The 23002-nt window shown below is 39.4% G+C and overlaps 1 protein-coding gene across 6 annotated transcripts in view; it reads left to right on the forward strand.

Annotated features, from left to right (window-relative positions):
- Nucleotides 1-12693, forward strand: part of LOC137996588 (tetratricopeptide repeat protein 28-like) — a 28385-nt gene extending 15692 nt beyond the window's left edge. For 3 of the 6 annotated variants that reach the window (XM_068842060.1, XM_068842059.1, XM_068842061.1), the window contains 3 exons: nt 4975-5202; nt 7117-10018; nt 10469-12693. In XM_068842060.1, coding sequence (XP_068698161.1) covers nt 7165-10018; nt 10469-10488 — 2874 coding nt within the window. In that variant the 5' untranslated portion in view covers nt 4975-5202; nt 7117-7164 and the 3' untranslated portion in view covers nt 10489-12693. The remainder of the gene's footprint in view (nt 1-4974; nt 5203-7116; nt 10019-10468) is intronic. The other 3 variants (XM_068842062.1, XM_068842064.1, XM_068842065.1) reach the window with 1 other exon arrangement.
- The last annotated feature ends 10309 nt before the right edge of the window (nt 12694-23002 follow it).

The following is a 23002-nucleotide window of genomic DNA, read 5'->3' on the forward strand; positions in this document are numbered from 1 at the left end:
TGGCGTCAGCTGACACGTTTGCGAAACGACCGGTTACCCTTGGTCACGGTAAGCGGGACATACCTGCATTCGACACTGTCTTACTTCAGTCAAATTTAAGCAGCTTCCGACGAAAATACTTGACAGACAAAATAGTATTGAGTTTTGGGTCAAAAATATCAAAAAGGCCTTTAAATATACACTAATGGTGGCCCAAAAATAAAGAGAGAAAACTTGATTTCTGGTTCGTCTAGAGGATGTTTTTGGCAGCCATTAATTGCACCGGAAACGCGGAAGGAGCGCTCGTGCCAGTCCTTCTCCGCATCGCACATTGGACCAAGAGCGGAATGCCCGTTTCACCGCCCTATGGACGCCCTATGTATAAGCGCCATGCTGCTGACTGCTGACCAGAACGAAAAGGACGCACTAGTTCCCGATCCTGTCTCTCACGTGTTATCCAAGATGGCGGAGGATGACAATCTTTCTACGGAGCAAGATTCGAAAGATACTGGAGTTCATTGAAAGGATTAAGTGCTGACTTGGAGTGTGTAATTTTCGAGAGTAATGCATCATGTTCCTTTTGGAATAAGGCCGATTACGAGACTCAGAGAGCATCAAACAAGGTAATCCGTTGATTGGTTTTTCTCACAACCTATTGAATACATCGGAATAAAAGCTTTCTTTTTCATTTCTCCATGTACAGAGTGCTTTTATGTTCAAAGTTTGGAGCCTTTAAAGGACATTGCGTAAGCTAAGTAAATGTATTAACTCGAAAGATATCACATTCACATTCATAAGCTATTTCAGAGAGCTATGTGACCTTTAAATGGTATTGCAATAGTAATGGCATATGCTTTACACAGACTCAACTATGTAATGTAGCAAGTTACATAGTTATTACATAGCAAGTAAGGAGCAGTAAATAGCCTTTATATAGCTCAACATAGTTATATGATAAACTTTACATAGCGTTTACATATGTCTGGTTCTACAATGGAATTTTCTTACTTCTTAAATTTTATACATAATACGAAACTGCATGCTAAACATTTCTTTAAGTTTTTATCTGGAAAGAGTTGAATTTATAGAATAGAAACTGTAATAAACTAAAAATTTGTTTCATTTGAGAAATGTTAAAATTGTTAACAAGCTGTAGACTATTGCTAGTTTATTTCCAGTTTCCTGCAAGAAATGAAGACTGGAAGAAACTGTCATTTTCTGGCAGCACCTGATAGATGTATCAAATTCAAGCTATTTCCAGCTTTTGAAAGAACCCAAAACTTGCAAAAACTGGAAACCAATTTCTGGAATAAAAGCTGGAATTTGACTCTGGAATAAAGCTGTCACATTTTAGAAATTTCCAGAAATTTCCAGAACTTAACAGAAAGCTTGAAATTCATTTTGCAAGGGGTCAGTGCGAAATTCGACCATCAAAAAGCATCTTGGTACATGGCTTTCTCAAACGAGACTATAATCACCGGAATAAGCAATGTTTCCGCTGCAATTAAATTCAATAAAAGTTTTGGGTAAATGAAACGGAGGTTTTTTGAGGCCCAATTTCAACATGCTGTTTGTCAACAAAAGTCGACTTTTGACCACCAAAGCAGAGGCAAGGTATATTGAAACCACACACGCAATCTCGATTTATTCACTAAACAATTCGAGACTCTAGGTTTACTGACACAATACAACGTGAATTGACTGGAACTACTGTAGGTCAAGGGGAACGTGTCATTGAAATTTAACTGTCTTGGTTTAAGAGTGACATATCCGGTAATTAAAATAACTAACCTAAAAATTTGCATACTAGCAAGATTCATTCCATTCCATATTTTTATGCAAACAAGTTTCCTTAATTCACTTTGTGAACAAACCTGCAAAACAAACAAAGAAAGGTATCCCCCTTTATGTAAGCATACGCTTCTTGGATTTTCCTCGAAGCCCTCAAACAACCATTGAACCAGTCGAACGCTTCATGACTTTCGTGAGTTGTGCCGTGATTGTGTCGTCAGAGCTGTCACACAAGAGATAAGGACAAAGCACACAGACCATTATGACTACATGCGGTTCTATTCTGAGTTTGTTGGGGGAATTTGTGGCCCAAGTTCTGACAATCCAGCAAACGTTCAATGCGTAATAATAGCAAAATGTGATCAGGACATCAAGGCACACATGAGAAGTTATAAAGTGTTGGATTCTTCTCTGGATACAGAGGCTGGGCTTTTGTTTGCACGTGCGGGTGAGCTTTAAATTAAATCACTTAAATTAGATTGAGCAGAAAATCTCTTTGTGAAATCTACCTATTACAGACTTAATGTCAAAACCCGGCCACAAGAAATGGACCCTAAAAACACTGCTGCCACAGTGCCGCCGCAGTCGTGTTGTTGGATATACCTCATTCGTTAATCCATGAGGTAAGCACCGCGACACTGCGGCACTAGCCACTCTACTCAGCTCAATTTAACCGTAAGTCGACTAAGGCACTGCAGCACCGGCCATTCTACTGAATTCACTCTATCTGACACAAACTGTGCAAAAACCACTTTCGTTCAGTTCGGTACCGCGGCTAACGTCGCGAACGTAGATGCTCCTTTGTGGACGGGTATTCAGCAATCGCTCCAATTGCGAAAATCGAGTAAGCAAGATATGTAAGACCATGTAATCATGTATCGTTGTACGAGACTGCGAGCACTCACTTTTCCAGTTGTTCCTGAAGCGAGTACATTGATCAGTGCAGCCAGATTGTATCACTGCCCGTGAAACTAACGGTTATTATTTTCTTATTAATTGCTTTTAAAAGGTGTTTTTGAGATAGATGATATAATTTTTGGGTACGACGATATGCCCACGGCATTGTGATCGATTTGGAATCCGATTGAGATGTAATAAGAAAAATTACGGCTGCCCACATGAATGGGCATCACACATGGCAGTGAAAGGGGAGCGCGAATTAACCTTTGCTCAGTTTTAAAAGCTTGACTTGGGCTTGACTTGCTGTTCTAGCGAAATTTCAACTATTTATAACCGAAGTTGTAGCACAGTGGCGAAGTTACCATGAAAACAAGATAGCCACTGAAAAACACGCTATATTTTATCTTTAAACGCGAATATCTCAAAAACGAACTGGGTGACTCCCATTTTTTATTGCTGGAGAGTAATTGGCACACTAAGACAAAACTCATTACAAAGTTTAAAAAAATTCTTTGCGGCAGATTCATAGCCACCTTGACAATTGGAAAATTTTAATGTGGTTCTGAATCTGCTCCAGATTTTTTTTTAACTTTGCACAGAGTTTCATCTTAGCCTGCTAATCGCTTTTCAGCAATAAAAAATGGGGGACACTTTAGTTCGTTTTTGAGATACTAAGTGCTTTAACACAAAATATAGGGCGTCTTTAGATGGTTCTTCTGTTGCCATGGTAATTTATTACGTCACAGTAACATGTGCATCTTGTTTAACGATTATCGGCAGGGTTTCATGTGGTACCATAACATTGCCGTTAAGTGAAACAGCGTTATAGAGTTAGTCCGTCTAATGAGACATTCCCTCAAAAATGGTTGAAGCTGGTTTGAGCCACCTTGACACGCACACGCTAGTTTCTGGATAGTTTATACATCAGTGTTTTCGACACATACAACGGAATTAGCATGCTTGTGGTCAATATAATACTCTAAAACCCGCAGACCACCACACCGTGTATGTCTTGTAGGTTGGAAAGGATTTCTTGTTTGTTAAAGTTCAGAGAGAGAGAGCGAAATTTATTCTTAATCTAGGTGCAAGTTTCATTCAGAAAATGTGATTAAAATATTTTTTCAAGAAAAACAAAAAATTGCACAAGGTGGCTGTACGGCTGTGAGGGTGCATGTATTTCTTATTTTACTTATTATATTTATTACTATGATATTTATGTAATAATATTATATAAATTATACATAATACTGGTATAAAATTATATACTATAATAAAGTTTCTATATAACGCCTGCTCTCATTGGTTTAAACACTGTGCTTTATGAGAGTACAAAGCACGGAACAAACGAAAGCTCACGCCATCATCCGCAGAAATGGCGGATAAATTTCCGAATTTTTCCTTGGGTATTATTGAACAGTTTGGTTTTTCAATTGCCATATCGGAAACGTGCAGGTTTTCATGGGCAACAATTCGGCCGGTTTTCACTGAACATAATTATTTAGATCCTCTTTTTTGCTGTTTTTTACGGACTGAAACATAGAGGCACTTGGTTTTCCTGAATAAGTCCAGCCGGGTGAATGAATCAGTTGGAAGGCTCTCTGGGTATAAATCGGCGTCTCAGTTACCGTGACTAACTGTACGAAATCAGTCAACTGATTCACTTTAGTAGGGAACGAGAGCAACAAGGTGAAAAAGAAATTTCTGTTAATAAGGTTTATAGAACAATGCTCTCAGCAAATAGGACAAGCCGGCAATGGACACCTTTTCATTTCTCTGCCCTCGAGTTAGAAGATCCAACTGAATCAGCCGGTTACCATTAATTTACAACTGAATCAGTTATTGACATGAATAGCGCCGGATAATAGCGGAAGACCATCCCTACGATTTTCCTCGCACTCGCAGTAACTTTTGCTGTTCTCCGGGACAACTGAATAAGTCGGGTTGTGTGACTGAATCAGTTGGAAGGCTCTCTGGGCAATCAAGCTTTTCCCGTACGAAATCAGTCAACTAAACAAGTCCACGAGACTTGACGCAGTTATCAGTGAGACAACTTTATGGTATATGGACCTATATGCAAAGAGATATATATGCATCACTGTTCATATGCTTTTGGAACTAAGGCGGAAAACATCAGTGAATAAGCAAAGGAAAACAATCCATCACGCCAATTTAAACGACACCAACACCAGCGCAAATGTCACGGGCACGTGTCTACAATGTAATTCAATTCACAATCGCAATAATTGAATTTACCAGAGAATTATTCAAAGCTTTTTTTCTCCTTCTTTTATTTTTCCTTTCTAGTTTCCCGCTAAAGCAAGGCTTCCAAGGCAAATGATTATTTACAGAATGTAAAAAAACATTGACTAAGACACGGCAAGAAAAGCAGTCGATGTTTCTTATTACAAAGGTTCTAAGGGGCGTGCAATTCATCGCAAGAGCTCATACATGAAGGGCTTAATAAGTGTTTGTTTGATTGGGATCAAATCCAGATCTGCCTGCAAATGCCAAAATTCATCCACAACGGGCGAAGTAAGTACATGTAATTGCTGTTTTTTCTTTAATTATCCGTGCGCGTGTGTAAAAATTATAAGTAATGCGGCTTTCTCAAAAAATAGCATGCCTTGACTGCGTTTTGGCTGGTAAGGAACAAGTCCGTATTGCAAGTCATTTTTGCTCCCATAAATTAAACAGTGATTTAGCAGTCGGTATGAAAATTGTCTGCTTGAAGGTCACAAACAGTTTCAATACTGACGGTGAGTCAAAGATTGCTTTATGTTCATAAAGAAATTAAAGAATAAATAATGTGTAAAAAAATTGGCACAAACACAGGGCTCTCCCTAGTTTTCAGCACAACTGGTTGGGGCCTTTTCAAACCGGTAAAGCATTTAGTTAATGTTGGACGTTCTGCAACGGATAAGCGACTTCTGAGCGTTTGCAGGTGGTAATAAGTGCTTTACAAGCGGTAGATTTTACCGGTTACCGCCTAATAAGGAGAACCCTGGAACGTGGTTGCTTTTCATTGGCTCGGACAAAACTGCTTCAGTTGTGGTTTGATTTGAGCCAGACAACTTGTCATCACAAGAATTACGATTGGCGGAGAGGGTATGAAACAGTCAACTGATTCAGTACTGATAAGCCACCACTTGATATTTGATTCCTATTGGTTAAAACTGTACTGAATCAAACATTCCAGTTTGTAATTTTGCATTCCAGTTTGGATTTAGCTGGTGTTAAGGGTTAATTCGTGCTCCCCTTTCACTGCCATGTGTGATGCCCATTCATGTGGGCAGGCACAATTTTTGTTATTACCTCTCCAAATCGGATCGAGATGCCGTGGGCAAATCGCTGTACCCAAATCTTAAACCTGATTCGATAGGCAATGGGAAGCCAATGAAGTTCGTAGAGAGCTAGTATAGTAAATGGTTAGAACCCAAATGAAAACGAACAGCATACTTAACCCTTTCAGCCCCGTGGGGTTCCCCATTGACGAGTAAAATTGTCTGGCGTTAGACAGAGTAAAATCTATAAGTGGCTCTATTGGGAGTGAAAGGGTTATTAAGACTCCATTGGTAGTACGGTGTCTAAGTGGCTACCCACATGTACGCATTGCGTACCTACTTTTTTAAACAACGCCGAGAAATACGAAAACACAATAGTTTCAATGTCCTGACTACAGGATGCTAAACTGGCACAGCAAGATTAATTGAGCAGTGAGAGGGAATAACTATCTTAAGCCAATTTTCGAAATGCCTTTCTTCATCAGGGTTTCCCAACGAATGATTTTGGCGTATGGAGAAAGAGAGGGAAAGGCATAATTTGAATAACCGGATTATGCATCTCTAGTATAAAAACGGCCAATTCTGTCCTGACGAACAGCCTTTCTCAATGGAAACGTGTGAGCAGTTCAATTAGCTCATTCAAAGTCCCTGGATCAAAATACATGGAGTAACCAGGTATCCAGACAAAAAAAATTGTGACGAAAAAACAAGCAATTCCGACATTGGATAGATTTAGACATGAAATAAAAAATTATGAGTTTGGCGTCAATTTCAAAAAATTAAATATTACACTCTTAATGGCATCCCCTCCTGTTAGGAACTTTTAATTAGCTTTCGATAAGAAAGATGAAATGGGATGCCATTGCTTTTCTATAGGCTGTTTTTCCCTCATTTACATAATAGAATTTCTATTTTTAATGTTTGGTGATTATTATTGTATAAAACGCTCTTAGTCTGTTAAATGCCCAAGTATTTATTCTGTAACAACTGTCTCCATTAGCCGAAATCATTCCTTGGGAAACCCTGATGAAGAAAGGCATATTTCTTTCAAAATACTAGCTTAAGATAGTTATTCCTTCACTGTTCAATTAACCTTGCTGTGCCGGTTTAGCATCCTGTACTCAGAGCATTGAACCTATTGTCTTTTCGTTCATTTATCTTCTAGGTACACCCAAGATTTCTGAGAAAAACTTCCTGGTTTTGATTATCAGCAATGGTGGATAAAAAGTTGGACCTTTTGGAGCGGCATATGCAAGAGCTTAGCGTTGCAAGAGAGGAGGGAGACAGAGAAGGCAAGGGTTTGGCTTATTTCAATCTTGGTAGATACTATCAGGGCACAGCTGACTTTAATCAGGCCATAACAAATTACAGAGAAGCATTAGCCATTTTTAAGGAAGTGGGTTTCAGGGCCGGAGAAGGAGCGGCCTATGGAAATCTCGGCAACGCTTATGACAGTCTTGGTAATTTCAAGCAAGCCATAGAGTATCACCATCAACATCTTAGTATTGCAAAAGTGGTAGGGGACAGGGCCGGAGAAGGAAGAGCTTATTGCAACCTCGGCAACGCTTATCAAAGTCTTGGTAATTTCAAGCAAGCCATAGAGTATCACCATCAAGATCTTAGTATTGCAAAAGAGGTAGGGGACAGGGCCGGAGAAGGAAGAGCCTATTGCAATCTCGGCAACGCTTATCAAAGTCTTGGTAATTTCAAGCAAGCCATAGAGTATCACCATCAAGATCTTAGTATTGCAAAAGAGGTAGGGGACAGGGCCGGAGAAGGAAGAGCTTATTGCAACCTCGGCAACGCTAATCGAAGTCTTGGTAATTTCAAGCAAGCCATAGAGTATCACCATCAAGATCTTAGTATTGCAAAAGAGGTAGGGGACAGGGCCGGAGAAGGAGCGGCCTATGGAAATCTCGGCAACGCTTATGACAGTCTTGGTAATTTCAAGCAAGCGATAGAGTATCACCATCAACGTCTTAGTATTGCAAAAGAGGTAGGGGACAGGGCCGGAGAAGGAAGAGCCTATGGAAATCTCGGCAACGCTTATCGAAGTCTTGGTAATTTCAAGCAAGCCATAGAGTATCACCATCAATGTCTTAGTATTGCAAAAGAGGTAGGGGACAGGGCCGGAGAAGGAAGAGCCTATGGAAATCTCGGCAACGCTTATCAAAGTCTTGGTAATTTCAAGCAAGCCATAGAGTATCACCATCAATGTCTTAGTATTGCAAAAGAGGTAGGGGACAGGGCTGGAGAAGGAGCGGCCTATGGAAATCTCGGCAACGCTTATCAAAGTCTTGGTAATTTCAAGCAAGCCATAGAGTATCACCATCAATGTCTTAGTATTGCAAAAGAGGTAGGGGACAGGGCCGGAGAAGGAAAAGCTTATTGCAACCTCGGCAACGCTTATCAAAGCCTTGGTAATTTCAAGCAAGCCATCAAGTATCACCATCAAGATCTTAGTATTGCAAAAGAGGTAAGGGACAGGGCCGGAGAAGGAGCGGCCTATGGAAATCTCGGCAACGCTTATCAAAGTCTTGGTAATTTCAAGCAAGCCATAGAGTACCACTATCAACATCTTAGTATTTGCCAGGAAACAGAGGACCCAATAGGGCTGGCAATCGCATGTTATCATATTGGTCATGTTCATGAATTTCTTGGCTCCTTGAGCAAAGCTCTTAATTACTGGCGTCTAAGCGTTTATTATTTTGATGAAGTTAGGCGTCTTCTTCAGTCAGAGGATGCATGGAAAATAAGCTTTCGTGACACAAAGGGGTTTGCGTACACCGCTCTGTGGACAGCACTCTTGAAGAATGGAGAGGTTGATGAAGCTTTGTATGCTGCTGAGCAAGGACGAGCACAGGCTTTGGCAGACATTTTAAAGATGCAATACAGCGTTGATGAGAAACCTATGGTGAAGGTAACTATCTCTTTGGTTATGAAAGATCTACCTTCACAAACTGTTTTTACAGCACTTGAAGGGAACACGATCAGCTTCTGGTTGCTAAGAGATGATATCAGGATAAATTTTAGACAAAAGAAAATCGAAAATGGAACTGCCAAGTCTCTGATGAAAAGTACGCTAGAACAGATCAATGCAGGGGTTGTTTTGCGATGCGAGAATCGTTCACTTGAAAGACAAGGCAGCGACTTCTCGAGCAGTAGGGAAAGTGTTGAAGAAACTTTTCAGTCTTTGAGCTTCTCTGTGCACTCTTTGCAGCCCTTGTATGATGTCTTAATCAGTCCTATAGCAGACTTGATCCAGGGCGATGACTTAGTGTTTGTTCCTGATGGACACTTTTGCCTGGCTCCTTTTTCTGCAATGAGTGACTCTGTCAGGATCCGTGTAATTCCCTCGCTGACTGCTTTAAAATTGATCACTATGGCACCTGATAACTTCCAAAGAAAGAATGAAGCGCTGCTTGTAGGCGATCCGTGCTTGAGCGAAGTCACTTATGGCACTGGTGAACCCATGTATGAACAGCTGCCATGTGCGAAAAAAGAGGTGGATATAATTGGAGAACTTCTGCAGACCGTGCCTCTTACAGGAAAAAATGCAACCAAAGCTGAGGTGCTGAGAAGAATGAAGTCAGTTACCTTAATCCACATTGCTGCACATGGGGATGACGGATCTGGAGAAATTGCTTTGGCGCCAAATCCCGAACGCACATCCAAGATCCCCGAAGAGGAAGATTACATGTTATCATTGAGCGATGTTCAAGCAGTTCACCTTCAGGCAAGACTGGTTGTGCTTAGTTGCTGTCATAGTGGCCAGGGAGAAGTAAAATCTGAGGGTATTGTGGGAATAGCCAGGGCTTTCCTGTGTGCTGGTGCCCGGTCTGTACTGGTGTCACTCTGGGCAATCGACGACGAGGCGACCTTCTTGTTCATGAAGAGTTTTTACCAACACTTGGCAGATAGAAAAAGTGCAAGTACAGCTCTTCACCATGCTATGAAATCTCTTCAGGAGACAAAGAACTATTCGGCCATAAAATACTGGGCGCCATTTGTGTTAATTGGCGATGATGTCACCTTTGAATTTGGGGAGCTGGAACACGAAAAGAATGGTAAGTGCTATTTAAATATAACTTAAATGACTGAATCGCTGTACTTTGTACATGTTTTTAATCAGGAAGTTGTCGAAAGGAGCAGGTAAGTTCTTCACAGAGAAATGGCTTTAAAAACGGTTGCCAGAGTGGTTATTTTTACTCAAACTGCTTTGGCTAATACCTGAATTAAATAATGTCTGCATTCACGGAGTCAGCTACTTCAGCTTCCTGCAGATAGCTAGCTGTTTGAGCCTGTGTTATGATGGAGTGACTGTGAAACTGATCGGTGATTGTCGATTGCTTATGTCAAGTGAAGTGAATAGGAATTGTTGCTATTAACTCTAGCACAAACAGTTAAATGAATGAATTAAGATAATTGTTATATTATTTACTTGTCAATCAGAACGAAATTCGTTATTTGCATTTAATGCACTACTTGTTTCTTTCTTCCTTGTTTTTCTTTTTCAGAAACGATGTCCAAAACGTGAAAAACTTACTTGGACTGCGATATGTCGATATGTTATTTTCCTTTCTTCGATTATATGAGTTATTGAAAACAATTCAATCATTGATACCTCAGTAGCTGTCAGACACAAGATATCATGCCAATTATAGTTAAAGTACCATGCGATTTCAGTAGTATTAAGATACTGTTCAAGTCCTTACATTTGTGCCTTGTTTTGTAAGCATCTGTTCCAGGATTAGTTAATCACTTGATAGAAATCAGGGGTTTGTTTCCATAACTGAGGATCTAGCCGTCTTGTTATTTTGGCCCTTGAAAATAACTCCAAGCTTTTGCAGTTTGTTCCTCAGGTGACATGTATACTCTTAAGCTTGCTATACCAACTTTCCATTTACAATATCATTAAGTGACAGTCTCGGGGAATGTGTATTTTCTGTGTTTCTGTAAGGTTGGTCAAAGCTAAATAAGCAAATTAATTGTTTCGGGAGGTAAATGTCTATAAGCTAAAAAACAACCTACGGAAGTATAAATGTTTGGAAATTACAAAAATTTTAATGTAGCGTTCACATTTAAATGAGACGGAAATTCCTGGAACAAAACGCTTTATTCCTAAAGGGTTTGAATCGGGCACAACATTGAGTTAGCCAATTTGTTTATTGGTTATTTTCCCACAAAACGTGGTTCAAAAACAGACACTTTTCTGACGTTGATGAGGACTAGGAAAATATGGGTAAATCTAACTCTTAGGTGATGGACTCTTGCTAGGGCCTGGAACCAAAAAAATGGAAAGTTCTTTACTTTAAAGTTGTACATGTTGATTTTGTGATATTTTGTCACAGAGGGACTGGACCGATGCAAAATAATTCAATGAAATGGGCGATTTCTTAAAACTTCTAGAAGGTAAAAGGGTGTGTGGGGTAAAAGTTGCCTGATCTCTTAATTAATTGTGTGCATTTTAAACTCCTGGGGAGGTGGGACTTTGCCCATGCATATGCTTGTGGAAATTTTTTTAATTTTAAAAATGGTATGACTACCCGAGTCACGTCATTTTATACCACTTCGCACCATTGCAAACGTTGGTCAGTGACTCTTGAGTTGACAAAGGTATTAAAAGGGAAGCATTCCTTTCTCCATGTTAAAACTGAGGGCAGGATGGGCACCCACCTCCTAAACTGTGCACCCCAAATCGAGAGTAAGGTCTAAGGTCTACTTCTCCACTACCATAGTCACGTCGACCACGGCTGAACGTGCAAACAGATTTAATCCGAGCTAAAGTCTTTGTCTAGCTCTCCTCCACTTATGCAAATTTGGAGTATTTTGTACCTGCTATGAACTGTCATCACTTCTTTACATCCCTCAAACTGACATTCCCCTTTTTATTCAACTTATACGATGTACAGTGTACTTTAGACTTCAAATTCACTTCAACGAAACAAAGATTTTAAACAAGCTGAGAAGATTCAAAATAGGCGAGGCAAAGAGTTGAACCCGGATCGATGGCTTCACCCTGCAGTTTCCGATATCCTCTAGACCAACGAGACAAGCTCCCGGAAAGTCGAAATTTTTAGAGTATTGACATAATAGTATCTAGCAAAACAATTGAAAGTTAACCTTCTTCAACGGGGTTTTTAGACCTAAATACTGTAGATGAGTGCGGCATAGCTTAGAAACGCTATTTCTTGTTGAACTAAAGCTGTCATTCTGCTTGTTTTCATTGTTTTTAGAGCGGTAAGCTTGTCAATATTAACATAGCATAATGTGTCGTGTAATTGTTACGAAATGTCCAATGTCAGTTTTAGGGATGGAAAGTAGTGTTGGCCGTTATGAACTCGCATGTTCATTTCCAACTCCTTGATAATGGCGTCATGAGGTCGCCAAAACATCGGAAGTTTAGCTTTTTATCGCTAGTTTTTACATGTCCGTATTTCACTGTTTTCATCTTTATTTGGTAATTTAACATTTATGTTTCCTGATTTCTTTTTAGGGGATTTAACAATCATGTAATTAGTTTTCTTAATATTTATAGAGAGCTTGTTTAGATCGCACCATTCTTTAATTTTAGCCAGCTCTCTGTTATTTAGTTTTTCAAGATCTCGAATAGGTGATGAAACAAAGACATTAGTGTCATCAGCAAAAATCCTGAAGTTCAGTTTATCAGAGCAGTAGAAATGTTGTTTATATCAAGTAAGAATAAAAGAGGACCAAGGGAACTACCCTGTGGTACATCACATTTCATTGTTTGTTTGTTTTTGCCATTTGGCCAAAAATCGCGATTTTCAAAACTTTTGGAAAAATCGTTATTTCCCTTCTAATAGGTCTTATTTAAAGTGGTTTTTTTTATAGCACAAATCTATGATAGTTAAGCTTTCCATCATTAAAAATTAGGCTATAAGGTGACTTCTGTTTCCTAGTTTATTGGCCTTGTGAAGTTTGCCCAAAAATGATTTGACGATAGGTCTATCCCGATTGGGCTGGCAAACTGGAAAATGGTGCTTCAAAAATGGCAAAGAAGTGCTTAAATAATGCTCGACTTTTGAAAAAGGTGCTCGAAAGTTACTGATTTTCATCGGTATGCCTATTTTTTTCCAAAAAAAAAAGAATTGCCCTTTCGTTGCCCAAGTGCACATAGGCTACTCTGACAAAACAATAACAAAACAATAGAGTCGCAAGTTTATACGTACAAGGAAGGGTTACGTTTTTGCAAAAGTTGGCCGTGAAGCACTTATATTTCAACAGACTTAACTATTAGAGGGTAGTGTGAAGTGCTAGTTTTCTACTCATATAAACCATGTGAGCATTAGCCCTACTAATGGAATTGGGCCTGTTACATATAAGGTAAAGGTAAAGTCACTTTATTTAACAGTCAGTAGTTCCTTCAGTTACGAATTCAAACTGGTATCAATGGAAGCCAAGGGTGCGCCTTTTACCCCCTCCCTCTGTCAGTGCTCCGTTTTACGGATATTTAAAGCTATAGCTACACCGATCAGAGGAAAGTAGAAACAGACGTTGAAGTCATCGAAAGCCGCGCACTAGCCATCTAAGTGACGACTGCTCCTCCTCCTACTCTTCTTCCTATAGAAATGCGCCAGAGGACTGGACAATGTAGAAATACACGTGGAATACCTCAACATTGTGTGGATTTCCTGTGTAACAGGCCCATACGAGGACAGAGAAAAACTCTGACCGGGGGTAACATTGGCATCTTTAATTCCCACGACCTGCTCCCGTCTGACCTTGTAGCTCAGTCGGTAGAGCAGCGGTGATCTAACCCGAAAGTCGTAAGTTCAATTCCCGATCCTGATCAGAGTTGTTCTCTGTCATTGTGTGGACCCAATTCCATTAGTAGGGCTAATGCTCACATGGTCTATATGGGTGGAAAACAAGCACTTCACATTACCCTCTAATAGTTAAGTCTGTCAAGTTTATATGGCCGAGTTCTAATACTTTGTGGAAACTGCAAATCAAAGGTTATTATACCACGGAAATACCGGGAGCAAATCCTTTCGGAGTCGAGTGAAGAAGCAGCGAATAGGCCGAGTTCAATATATTAATATTAAGGCGTGGCTACGAGGCCTTATGGTCAAATTTCACGGCTCGGTTCTGTTTTCTTTGTCTCACAAGTCTCAAGGAGGAGTTCTAAACAAAACAATCTTGGAATTTAACCGTAATGCCTCGTAGCTTACCATGAGTGAATATTGACAATCGAACGTGTGCTATTAGGAATACGGGACTCAATCCCAGGCCACATTAGAGGAAGGCGAATGCTTTCACTGCGCCACACCTCTTCCCCCAAAGACGAAAATTGTTGTGAAAAAAAATTGGGAAACCAGGAATTTAGCAAAGTGTTTATAGGATTTTGAACTCGTGAGCAAAGGCCAACCAAAAGATCTAACTTTGCATTCCGGTCTGACGGGTTTGCAGCTAATGATATACTTTTTCCTGTCTTCAAGTAACTCGTGAAAGTTGTTCTGAAAGAGAACCTTTGCAATAAGCTACCATCTCTGTTGTCGTGTGACGGTTATCGAAATCTTCTTCTCTGGACTACACTCAGAACCGGATGAAAAATATAAATTACCATCCGAGAAACAAGAAACCTGAACCCTTGTTTATCAAATTGGCTTTGAAAAACCATTGACCTTCCCGCTCTGGGTCTCACTTGGTATATTAAAATTTATTTTCCGTCGAGTCGGCGGAAGTGTCGCAAAAATTCGCAATGGATGGTTTACGATAGAAATTTGTTTGGCGTTTACGGGCAAGGCAAACGGCAGGCTTCTTTATTTCAAAAAAGGTGTTCCCTTTTCTTGAGAATTTGCTGTTTCCCTCTTGTTTTTTAGAATCTGTTAGATAAGTGTAGCGAACAGGCAAGAAAGCAGCCGAAATCAAGCGTACAAGTTTCCAGATTTTTGGTGGAACCTTAAACTTCAGCCTGCCGTTCGCTGTAAATCCTTGGAGACCCAGACGCAATCCAGTGGCGAAGGGAGAAAGGGGAAAAAATTTCACGATCGAGAAAGAAGAGCCCTTTTCCAATCTTGTTTCCACCCCATCCCAACGGAATGCCGCAAACGTGGATAGTAAGGAAAGGAACTTTAAGTGTCTAGTCTTCTAGCGCTGGAGCATTAATTGGGGACACTGTAAACTAAAATCGGCAATTAACACAAACCAAATTAAATGTTGGGTTTTGAGTAGAGGGAAAAACCGGAGTACCCGGAGAAAAACCTCTCAGTGCAGAGTAGAGAACCAACAAACTCAACCCACATATGACATCGAATCTGGGAAATGAACGCAGCCCACATTGGTGGGAGGCTTGTGCTCTCACCACTGCGCCATCCTTGCACCCCATAATGATGTATGTCATTTGAAGCCTTTTGTTGTACAAGATGTTGGGTACTTGATCAAAAAAGGGAACGGGAAACGCAAGTGTGGCTTCTTCTTTTCAGTTACCGGTACAATCTACCGCGACTCCAGCCAGTGTCTATCACAGCGACAATTGGCTCAAAATTTTAGGGAAAGCACTATTAAGTGTGTTGCGTAACGTTTAAACAACAGTTGCTCCCACCTTCCAGCGAAGAATTATCCATTTCTGGGACTTTTGTCGGAAAGGTCTTTGTGTGTCATGCTTCCTAAAAGGTATTTTTACGATATTATATCAGTTGAACCCGACTTCAGGTACGACTGCCCCGGAATATTAATTGATGAATGCTCCAATCTCAGCTACCGCATATTAATAACTCAAAATCATGATTATTCCCACAGAAATATCAAATAGTGTATTAAGAAATGCTATATCTGCGAATATTAAGAATTATTCTACAAGGGCGCGCTAGATATGAAGTGATAGATAACGTGCTTCGTTGGTTATAATTATTTTATACCCAGCAAGCCCGAGTAGAATAATTTTTTTATTAAAATTCCGGGATCAACAACCCTTCTATGGTGTTCCGGGGGTAGTATTGTCTACTAAAGCATCGATTTATGCCTCGGTCAATTCCGGTCCAAAACGGCTTTTGTCGACCATGTTTTTTCTCAGAGCTGCAAAATGCTTTCAGCTCGCTTTATTGCTGACGCGTTCCTTAAGGGCGGTGCCTACTATTGTTATTGCGCATACGTTCTGCGCATCTCCAGATACTCGGATTTCCTATCGGTGATTCTTACTGGGTTCCTCAGTGTCCAAACTAATTTTACGACCAAGGGGTTGCAAGACAGCATCTATCAGAAAATTTCTAATTTAATGTAATAATTATTATTAAAAGACTCGGGGTGTTGGCAACATTTCCGACAGTGTAAAAAGCAGTTTTACTTGACTTACATCATAGTTTAACCCATTGACTGCTGGGAGTTAGGAACGTTGCGTCACATCCAAAAAACGGCTGCGAGGGAGACTAGCTGGGAGTGAGACTTACCATATTTTAATCTGTACCATACAATACATTACATACTTAATTGACCGCTCCCCATAGAGGCTTTTCAGGGCCAATGAAACACAATGAAACGACTGAACAGAACAAGAACAACTGTGGAACAATAACTTGAACCAAGTAAGAAGAATGACAAGTCATTAAATCAGGATGATGATCTTAGTATGAATTGTGTAAGGGATAGCATCTTACATTCATCTAACTTAAGCCCTAACTTCCCTACTTTACCAAAAATGAGGGGATTTAAAATTGCATCTCTTAATATCTGTAGCCTAACTTGCCATCTTGACGAAATGTGTGTCTTCATGGAAGATAAAGCAATTGACATACTTGGATTGAACGAAACGAAATTGGATAAAACAATTCCCGATAGCCAGGTAGACATTGAGGGATACGATATACTCCGCCGCGATAGGAATAGAAATGGTGGTGGTGTAGCTTTGTACATTAGACAATCCTTGAATTACGTAAACAGACAAGACCTCTCCTCTCACGAAGATTTAGAAATTTTGACGGTTGAAATTAAAAAGCCCAAGTCCAGGCCATTCCTGCTGACAACTTGGTATAGACCTCCAGACTCGAAGGTTGAAATCTTTGAAAAATTCGAATCCTACCTGCTAAAACTTGATAAAGAAGATAAGGAGAGTATGATTGTTGGTGATACTAACTGTAATCTATTACCGCAAACGCCTGACCGCAATACTGAACACTTAAAGTTTATTACTGAAACGTACCATTACATTGAATTGATAGATCAGCCAACGAGAATCACTACTGCTACCAGAACACTAATCGATCACATATTCACTAACAAACCAGATATCATAACAAATCATGGGGTCTTACACGTTGGTATTTCTGACCACAGTCTTATCTATGCTATTCATAAACATAATACGACCAAAACTGATCCAAAGGTAATTGAACCTCGCCAATTTAATAATTTTGATAGTGATGCCTTCATTGATGACATAAAAGAGACACCTTCCATCTTGCTTCTCTTTTGGATGACCCAAACGAAATGTGGTTAGTTTGGAAATCTCTGTTTCTGGAAATTGCGAATAAACATGCCCCGATAAGGAAAAGAAAAGTGAAAAGTAAATCTTCACCGTGGATATCATCCGAACTGAGGCAGAAGATGAGAAAGCGTGATTTTCTAAAAAAGCAAGCAGTGAAGCTGCTTTTTTTGCTCAAATGTGGAATGATTATAAAAAGGCACAAATCAGCACAGCTCTGCACAGCTCAATACATGTATCTCGTCTAAGAATGATAATTATCTACTCAGTTCTTGTTTTAATGTCACACCTCACTCAAAGAAATAATTCTTTACACCTAACCTTAAATTTAACTGCTTATCATAACTTCTTTCATTAATTTAAACACTGTAATATTACAAGTTTTGTGTAATAATCATAAGAAATTTATGCAAAATGCTTTTCCTTGCTCAACTACACAGACATGAGAAGAAAACAAAAAGAAATAAACAGGAATGGAATTTTGTTGTTTCTGGATGTGCATGCATTCACAATTATAATTACAAGAAGAAATCATGAAAAGCTCTAGAAAAAAATGTAAGAAAAGATTCACTTTTACTACTGTAGCTGCAGTACCTTGCATAACTATGGGAAACAAAAACAATATTATTGCAAAAGCCAGATTAAGTTGACCTGAGGCAAACAGAAACAAAGGTTTTTTATCTCACCTCAGATAAAAACCATGGCCACCATGAAGTTTAAAGAAGTTTGTTATTTTTGGCCTAAAGAATGCTGCCTTGTGTCAGCCACATGACCTTTTAACTAGAGTACATACATGTATGTACATGTATGGATGTACAAGGTCTAAAATACTTTCAATAAACCTTTTTTATACCAAGTACATTAAACTGAGAACCATTGAAAGCTGTAGGGATACTTGAGTTACAACATTTGAAGATTATATACTGTACTTGTAAAGTGATTCTCTATTTTTTTTAATTTGGGTAAAGGTATTTTCGTCAACACAGCCAAATTAAAAAAAAAATTGCAAAGAGCTCTGAAAACAGAAAGCAAAACCTGGGATGAGAAAAGAGATCAAAGGTTTTCAAAGTTTTTTTTTCAGAATTGATTTTTGCAGGTCCCACACCCATGTCTACACATAAGTTCAAGGTGTTGGCTACTACAGCTGCACTCAGATTAAAAAGAGTAATTCACGACCTTGTTAATATATATGTTCAGTGTAGTGTACCGGAAGCGGAAGCTACGAGTATTCCGTATATTATGGGATAGAAAAGCAGAAAAGGGAGCGAGATAGCGAAGCAAGAATAAATACATGTTGTTGTTATGAACACGTGTTCTTGTCCTTTAACCGGATAGACACCACATTTGGCGACGAGGAGCTAAATTGTAAACTAGACCCTCCGTGAGGGTACACTGGGTTGCCTGTGGTACGTGCAGCGTTCCAGGCAATTTTTTTCAAGTTGGTGGGTCATTAAGACCATTTAAGGGGTCACCCAGAAGTCATACCAGCAGAGGCCCTTTGGCTCACAGGTCCGCACACGTTCGTACGACGAAACAGCTCCTTTTCTGAGGTTAAAAACCTGGCTACCGGCCTATTAATTAATCATTTGTCAGAAAGAAGAAATTCCTGTCCTCTTTAAAAAAAATTGGCACGCATTGCTTACGTGTGGTAGTGAAGTAACACAGCGATTTATTCCATAATGTCAACTGAGCTGTGTGTTGTCTTCTAGGAGATTCAAGTTGTCCTTGCGTAATATGTAGCTCTAACAGTGCACGATATTGTTTTGGTATTGTCTATCATTGTAGTGCCATGGTAGAAGTCTTGGGTAAATAGCCTGAGAAGACATGTGGTTACTAGCAAAGTACTGAGCCCAGAAAGATTGAAGAAAATAAATGGGAAGTGAAAAACATTGTCTTCTGGGATGACATGTTGACAGTTGTCTTTGCGTAATATGTAGGCCTAACAGTACACGATATTGTTTTGGTATTGCCTATCATTGTAGCGCCATGGTAGAAGTCTTAGATAAATAGCCCCTTTAGAGGACATGTGGTTACTAGCAAAGTACTGAACCCAGAGAGACTGAAGAAAATAAAAGGGAATCGAGAAACATTGGCTTCTGGGCTGACATGTTGATCATGCAACTTCTTTCCACCACAAGTGTAAGCGTGCACTGAGGGCATCTGACAGCTTTGTAAACAAAAGTTGAAAGCTGAAATTATTTCCTATTCGGCAGGGTTAGTATCTGGATGGGCGACCTAAGAAATATACCACTCAGTAACAGAAGCATAGGACAGAGAATTCCATTTTAATGCTATCAAATGCGAACCAAGCAAGATACAGATTTTGTTAGCTTGCTTTATGCAAAACAAATATTGATGTAAAAGTAAATAAATATGGATACACAATTTTTAAGAAGAGCAGAAGGAAGTTTCAGGACGGTCAATCGAGAATAAAATATTTTGCCATCGGTAACAAAATTTACGACGTGAAAACAACATTAATTTTGAACCACGGATATAAAAAGTGACCATCAGCGAAAAACATTTTGGGAGATTTTAGTTGTTTTGTTGTAATTGTTCTTTTGGCTGCACCGAGTAAATCGCACATCGAATTCAGCGGGCAGAGTGATCAAGTTACCGCGGCATGTTTACTCGCGAAACAGTGAAGCATCTGTGTCAAATGATGCCAAGATACCGGGTTTTTGTTAGTTTTCTTTTTCTTTCAATTGTTATAAATTTTGACAAGAAATGTGCGAATTCAACACAAAGATCACTCTCAGAGGTCACAGTGACCATTGTTTCTGGAAAATCAAAAATTTACTCTCCAAGACAAGGTTATTTATCACCAGGTAATTCCATCGTTTTGGTAATAGCAGCTACTTTATTATTCATCAGCGTCACAATATTTTGCCGATTTTGGGGGTCATTTTGTTGAAACTCAAGCACGCTTCCAACAGACCTGTTTATTTTCGTGACTTATGCGTTCCCACGAAAATTCTCCCCGAATCACATTTCAACACATGTAAGCAAATTTGCTAAGCTCGAAAATTACACATGATAAATTTACAAAAGCTAGAAATTTCACAGAAATATTTTCCAGCGAAACATTTATTGAAACAAGCAACATATTTGCTATAAGAGGCAAGAAACCCTTCCTATTTCAGTTGCGTGCGAGCAAGCGAAACACACAATCACAAAGCATGTGCAATTAAATAAATAAATTTCTGACAGTTCACATCAAACCCTTTTCGAAAGAACCTTGACCGTAAATAATAAAGCACAAAAGAGACAAGCTTTCATTCAAATAATTTTTCACTGTCACATTTCCAATTTGTTTTTACCTTTGCTGAGTTGAGTCTTAAAATGAATGTTACTTGCCAGACAAACTTTAAATAGATGCGACTTCAGTAAACACTGTAAGACACACAACAGAGATCACAGATCTACTTGTGGTGTTCGATTCCTTTCTCTGTCTTTGTTGAACCCGTAAGTTACCAGAGAAATTTCCATTTGGTTTCAGTGTTGTACGTAACACCACCTTGTCGAAATATTAGAAGTATTGCATATTTTGATTTCGGCTCGACGGGCGAAAGATTCACGCTGTCAAAGTCCATTACTCGTCGCTTTTTTAAGATTCCAGATCTTTATGTTTCACCGCCTGTCTTGACGTTCCATTCTTGAGCTCCACGTGGGTATATTTTCTTTAAAGATATACTAAAAAGCCATTCGCGTTACAATGACTTTCGACGCCATTACAGGTTAATTGCGCAGAGCAAGCTACGCATTACCCCAGCCCCCTCAAACCTAACAAAATACGCACAGAAGACTCCATGCACAAAGACACCACTTAGCAGGGGAGTGACAAGCAAGACTTTTGACACGGAAAATAACAAAAAAACCCACGAAATGAAACCGAGATTCCGACTGGGTTTGGCAACCCAGTAAAAATGCTAACAACACCACTAGTGAGGATAATTGCAAACGATACAAGTAATTGCACATGAAATAGCGTTACAGCTCCAAATACAAAGGGATTCAGTAACAGCAGAAAACAAAAAGCCATGATAATACAAATAGACAGAAAATTCACCTTTTTCAGAAATTTAACTAAATGCATCCGGCTAGGCGTACATCTCTGCGACTAGCTCGATACCGCTAGCACTAACTTTAAGATCAGGAACTTTCTTCTTCAGGAAACTTTCACAGTTCTGTGCTTCTCTCCTTTGGCATTTGGTTTTCAGTGCAGTTCATATCATGATTTTCACATATTTGTTCATTTAGTACACATTTGTTCTCAACATATAAACTTTCTTTCAGTTTGCGGACCAACCCCGGCCAAAACAATCGCTCAACAGCATCTTTTAGTGTGGGTCTACCGCAAACGGCGTGTGCATAAGTGAGTTGTTTGAGCGTTCCGAGGAAGAAGCTTAATACAACAAAAAGCAATATGCTCACAAACGACATACTGTCATGGGCTGCACGCTTCGCCACAACTTGATCGCGCAAGCAAATGATATTTGGTATGATCACGCTCAATCATATGGTTTTGCCTGTCAATAAAAGGCATTATTATACTTATTATACTTAGGATCGAAATTCTCCAATCACAATTAGCTATTTTAACAACTTTTTTCCTCAGAAGGACGTCTCTGAAGCTGCCCAATCAAAACATGACGACTTCCATCCACTTAGTGCTATAAATTCACACAAACCACCAACGCCTGCCATCCTTCGGTTATTTCAGGAGGGGTTAGTTAATATCAGTCTATCGTTAGAATCTCTCGACTCCTGTCCCGTGTTGCTATCGCACACCCACTAAAATTCGCTCAATCTTGGTCGTTTTATTCCTACTCGTTTAGAACCAAACAACTACCTCCTAAATGTCAACACCAGTAAATGATCACGCAAACGAAGCCAATGGCGAGAAATAATATTTAAACTGAATAGCTTGAAATAAAATTTGCGCGAAATCTCTCTCTTTAAAAAAGTTAAAGAAATATAAGGGCCGTTTATACGAGAGAAAATAAAACGCGAACAGCCCATATTAATGATGCAAAATCTACGTTCACAGCTTTCTCGAGCCCCGGCTTATCCTGGCCTGGGAGTTTATACTCGTATAAATAGTTCCTTTGGCGTATTATGTACGCCGCGTCCAGAGTAAGCCGCGGCTTATTTTCTCTCGTATAAACGACCCTATTGTTGTTTTCTCAAGTTAACAATAACTTCATTTTACACAAGAGTGACTATACTAAAATCGTTTTTCTGATCTTAATTAAAAACGATCGCCAGCTGTAATCATTTGCCAGAACGATCATGCCTACAAATTCCTGTCATCTTTATTTAATGCGTATTAAATTTCAACTCACTTATGCAAATTAGTTAAACTCGAATACTACACAGCACAATGAATCACAACAGTTGAAACATCTCACAAAAACCTTTTCCAGCATGAAATTTATTGAAACTAACAAAATATTTGCTATTGGAGACAAAAAAAACCCTTTCTATTCCAATTCCGTGCGTACAAACAAGAAACAATCCGTCTCACAAACCATACGATATGCAAATAAATATATTTTTCAGTTCAAGATTGAACTCTTTCCTAAAGAACCTTTTCCAAAGCACAAAA

This window comes from Montipora foliosa, chromosome 3 (assembly GCF_036669935.1).
Source record: "Montipora foliosa isolate CH-2021 chromosome 3, ASM3666993v2, whole genome shotgun sequence".
NCBI classification, from domain to species: Eukaryota; Metazoa; Cnidaria; class Anthozoa; order Scleractinia; family Acroporidae; genus Montipora; species Montipora foliosa.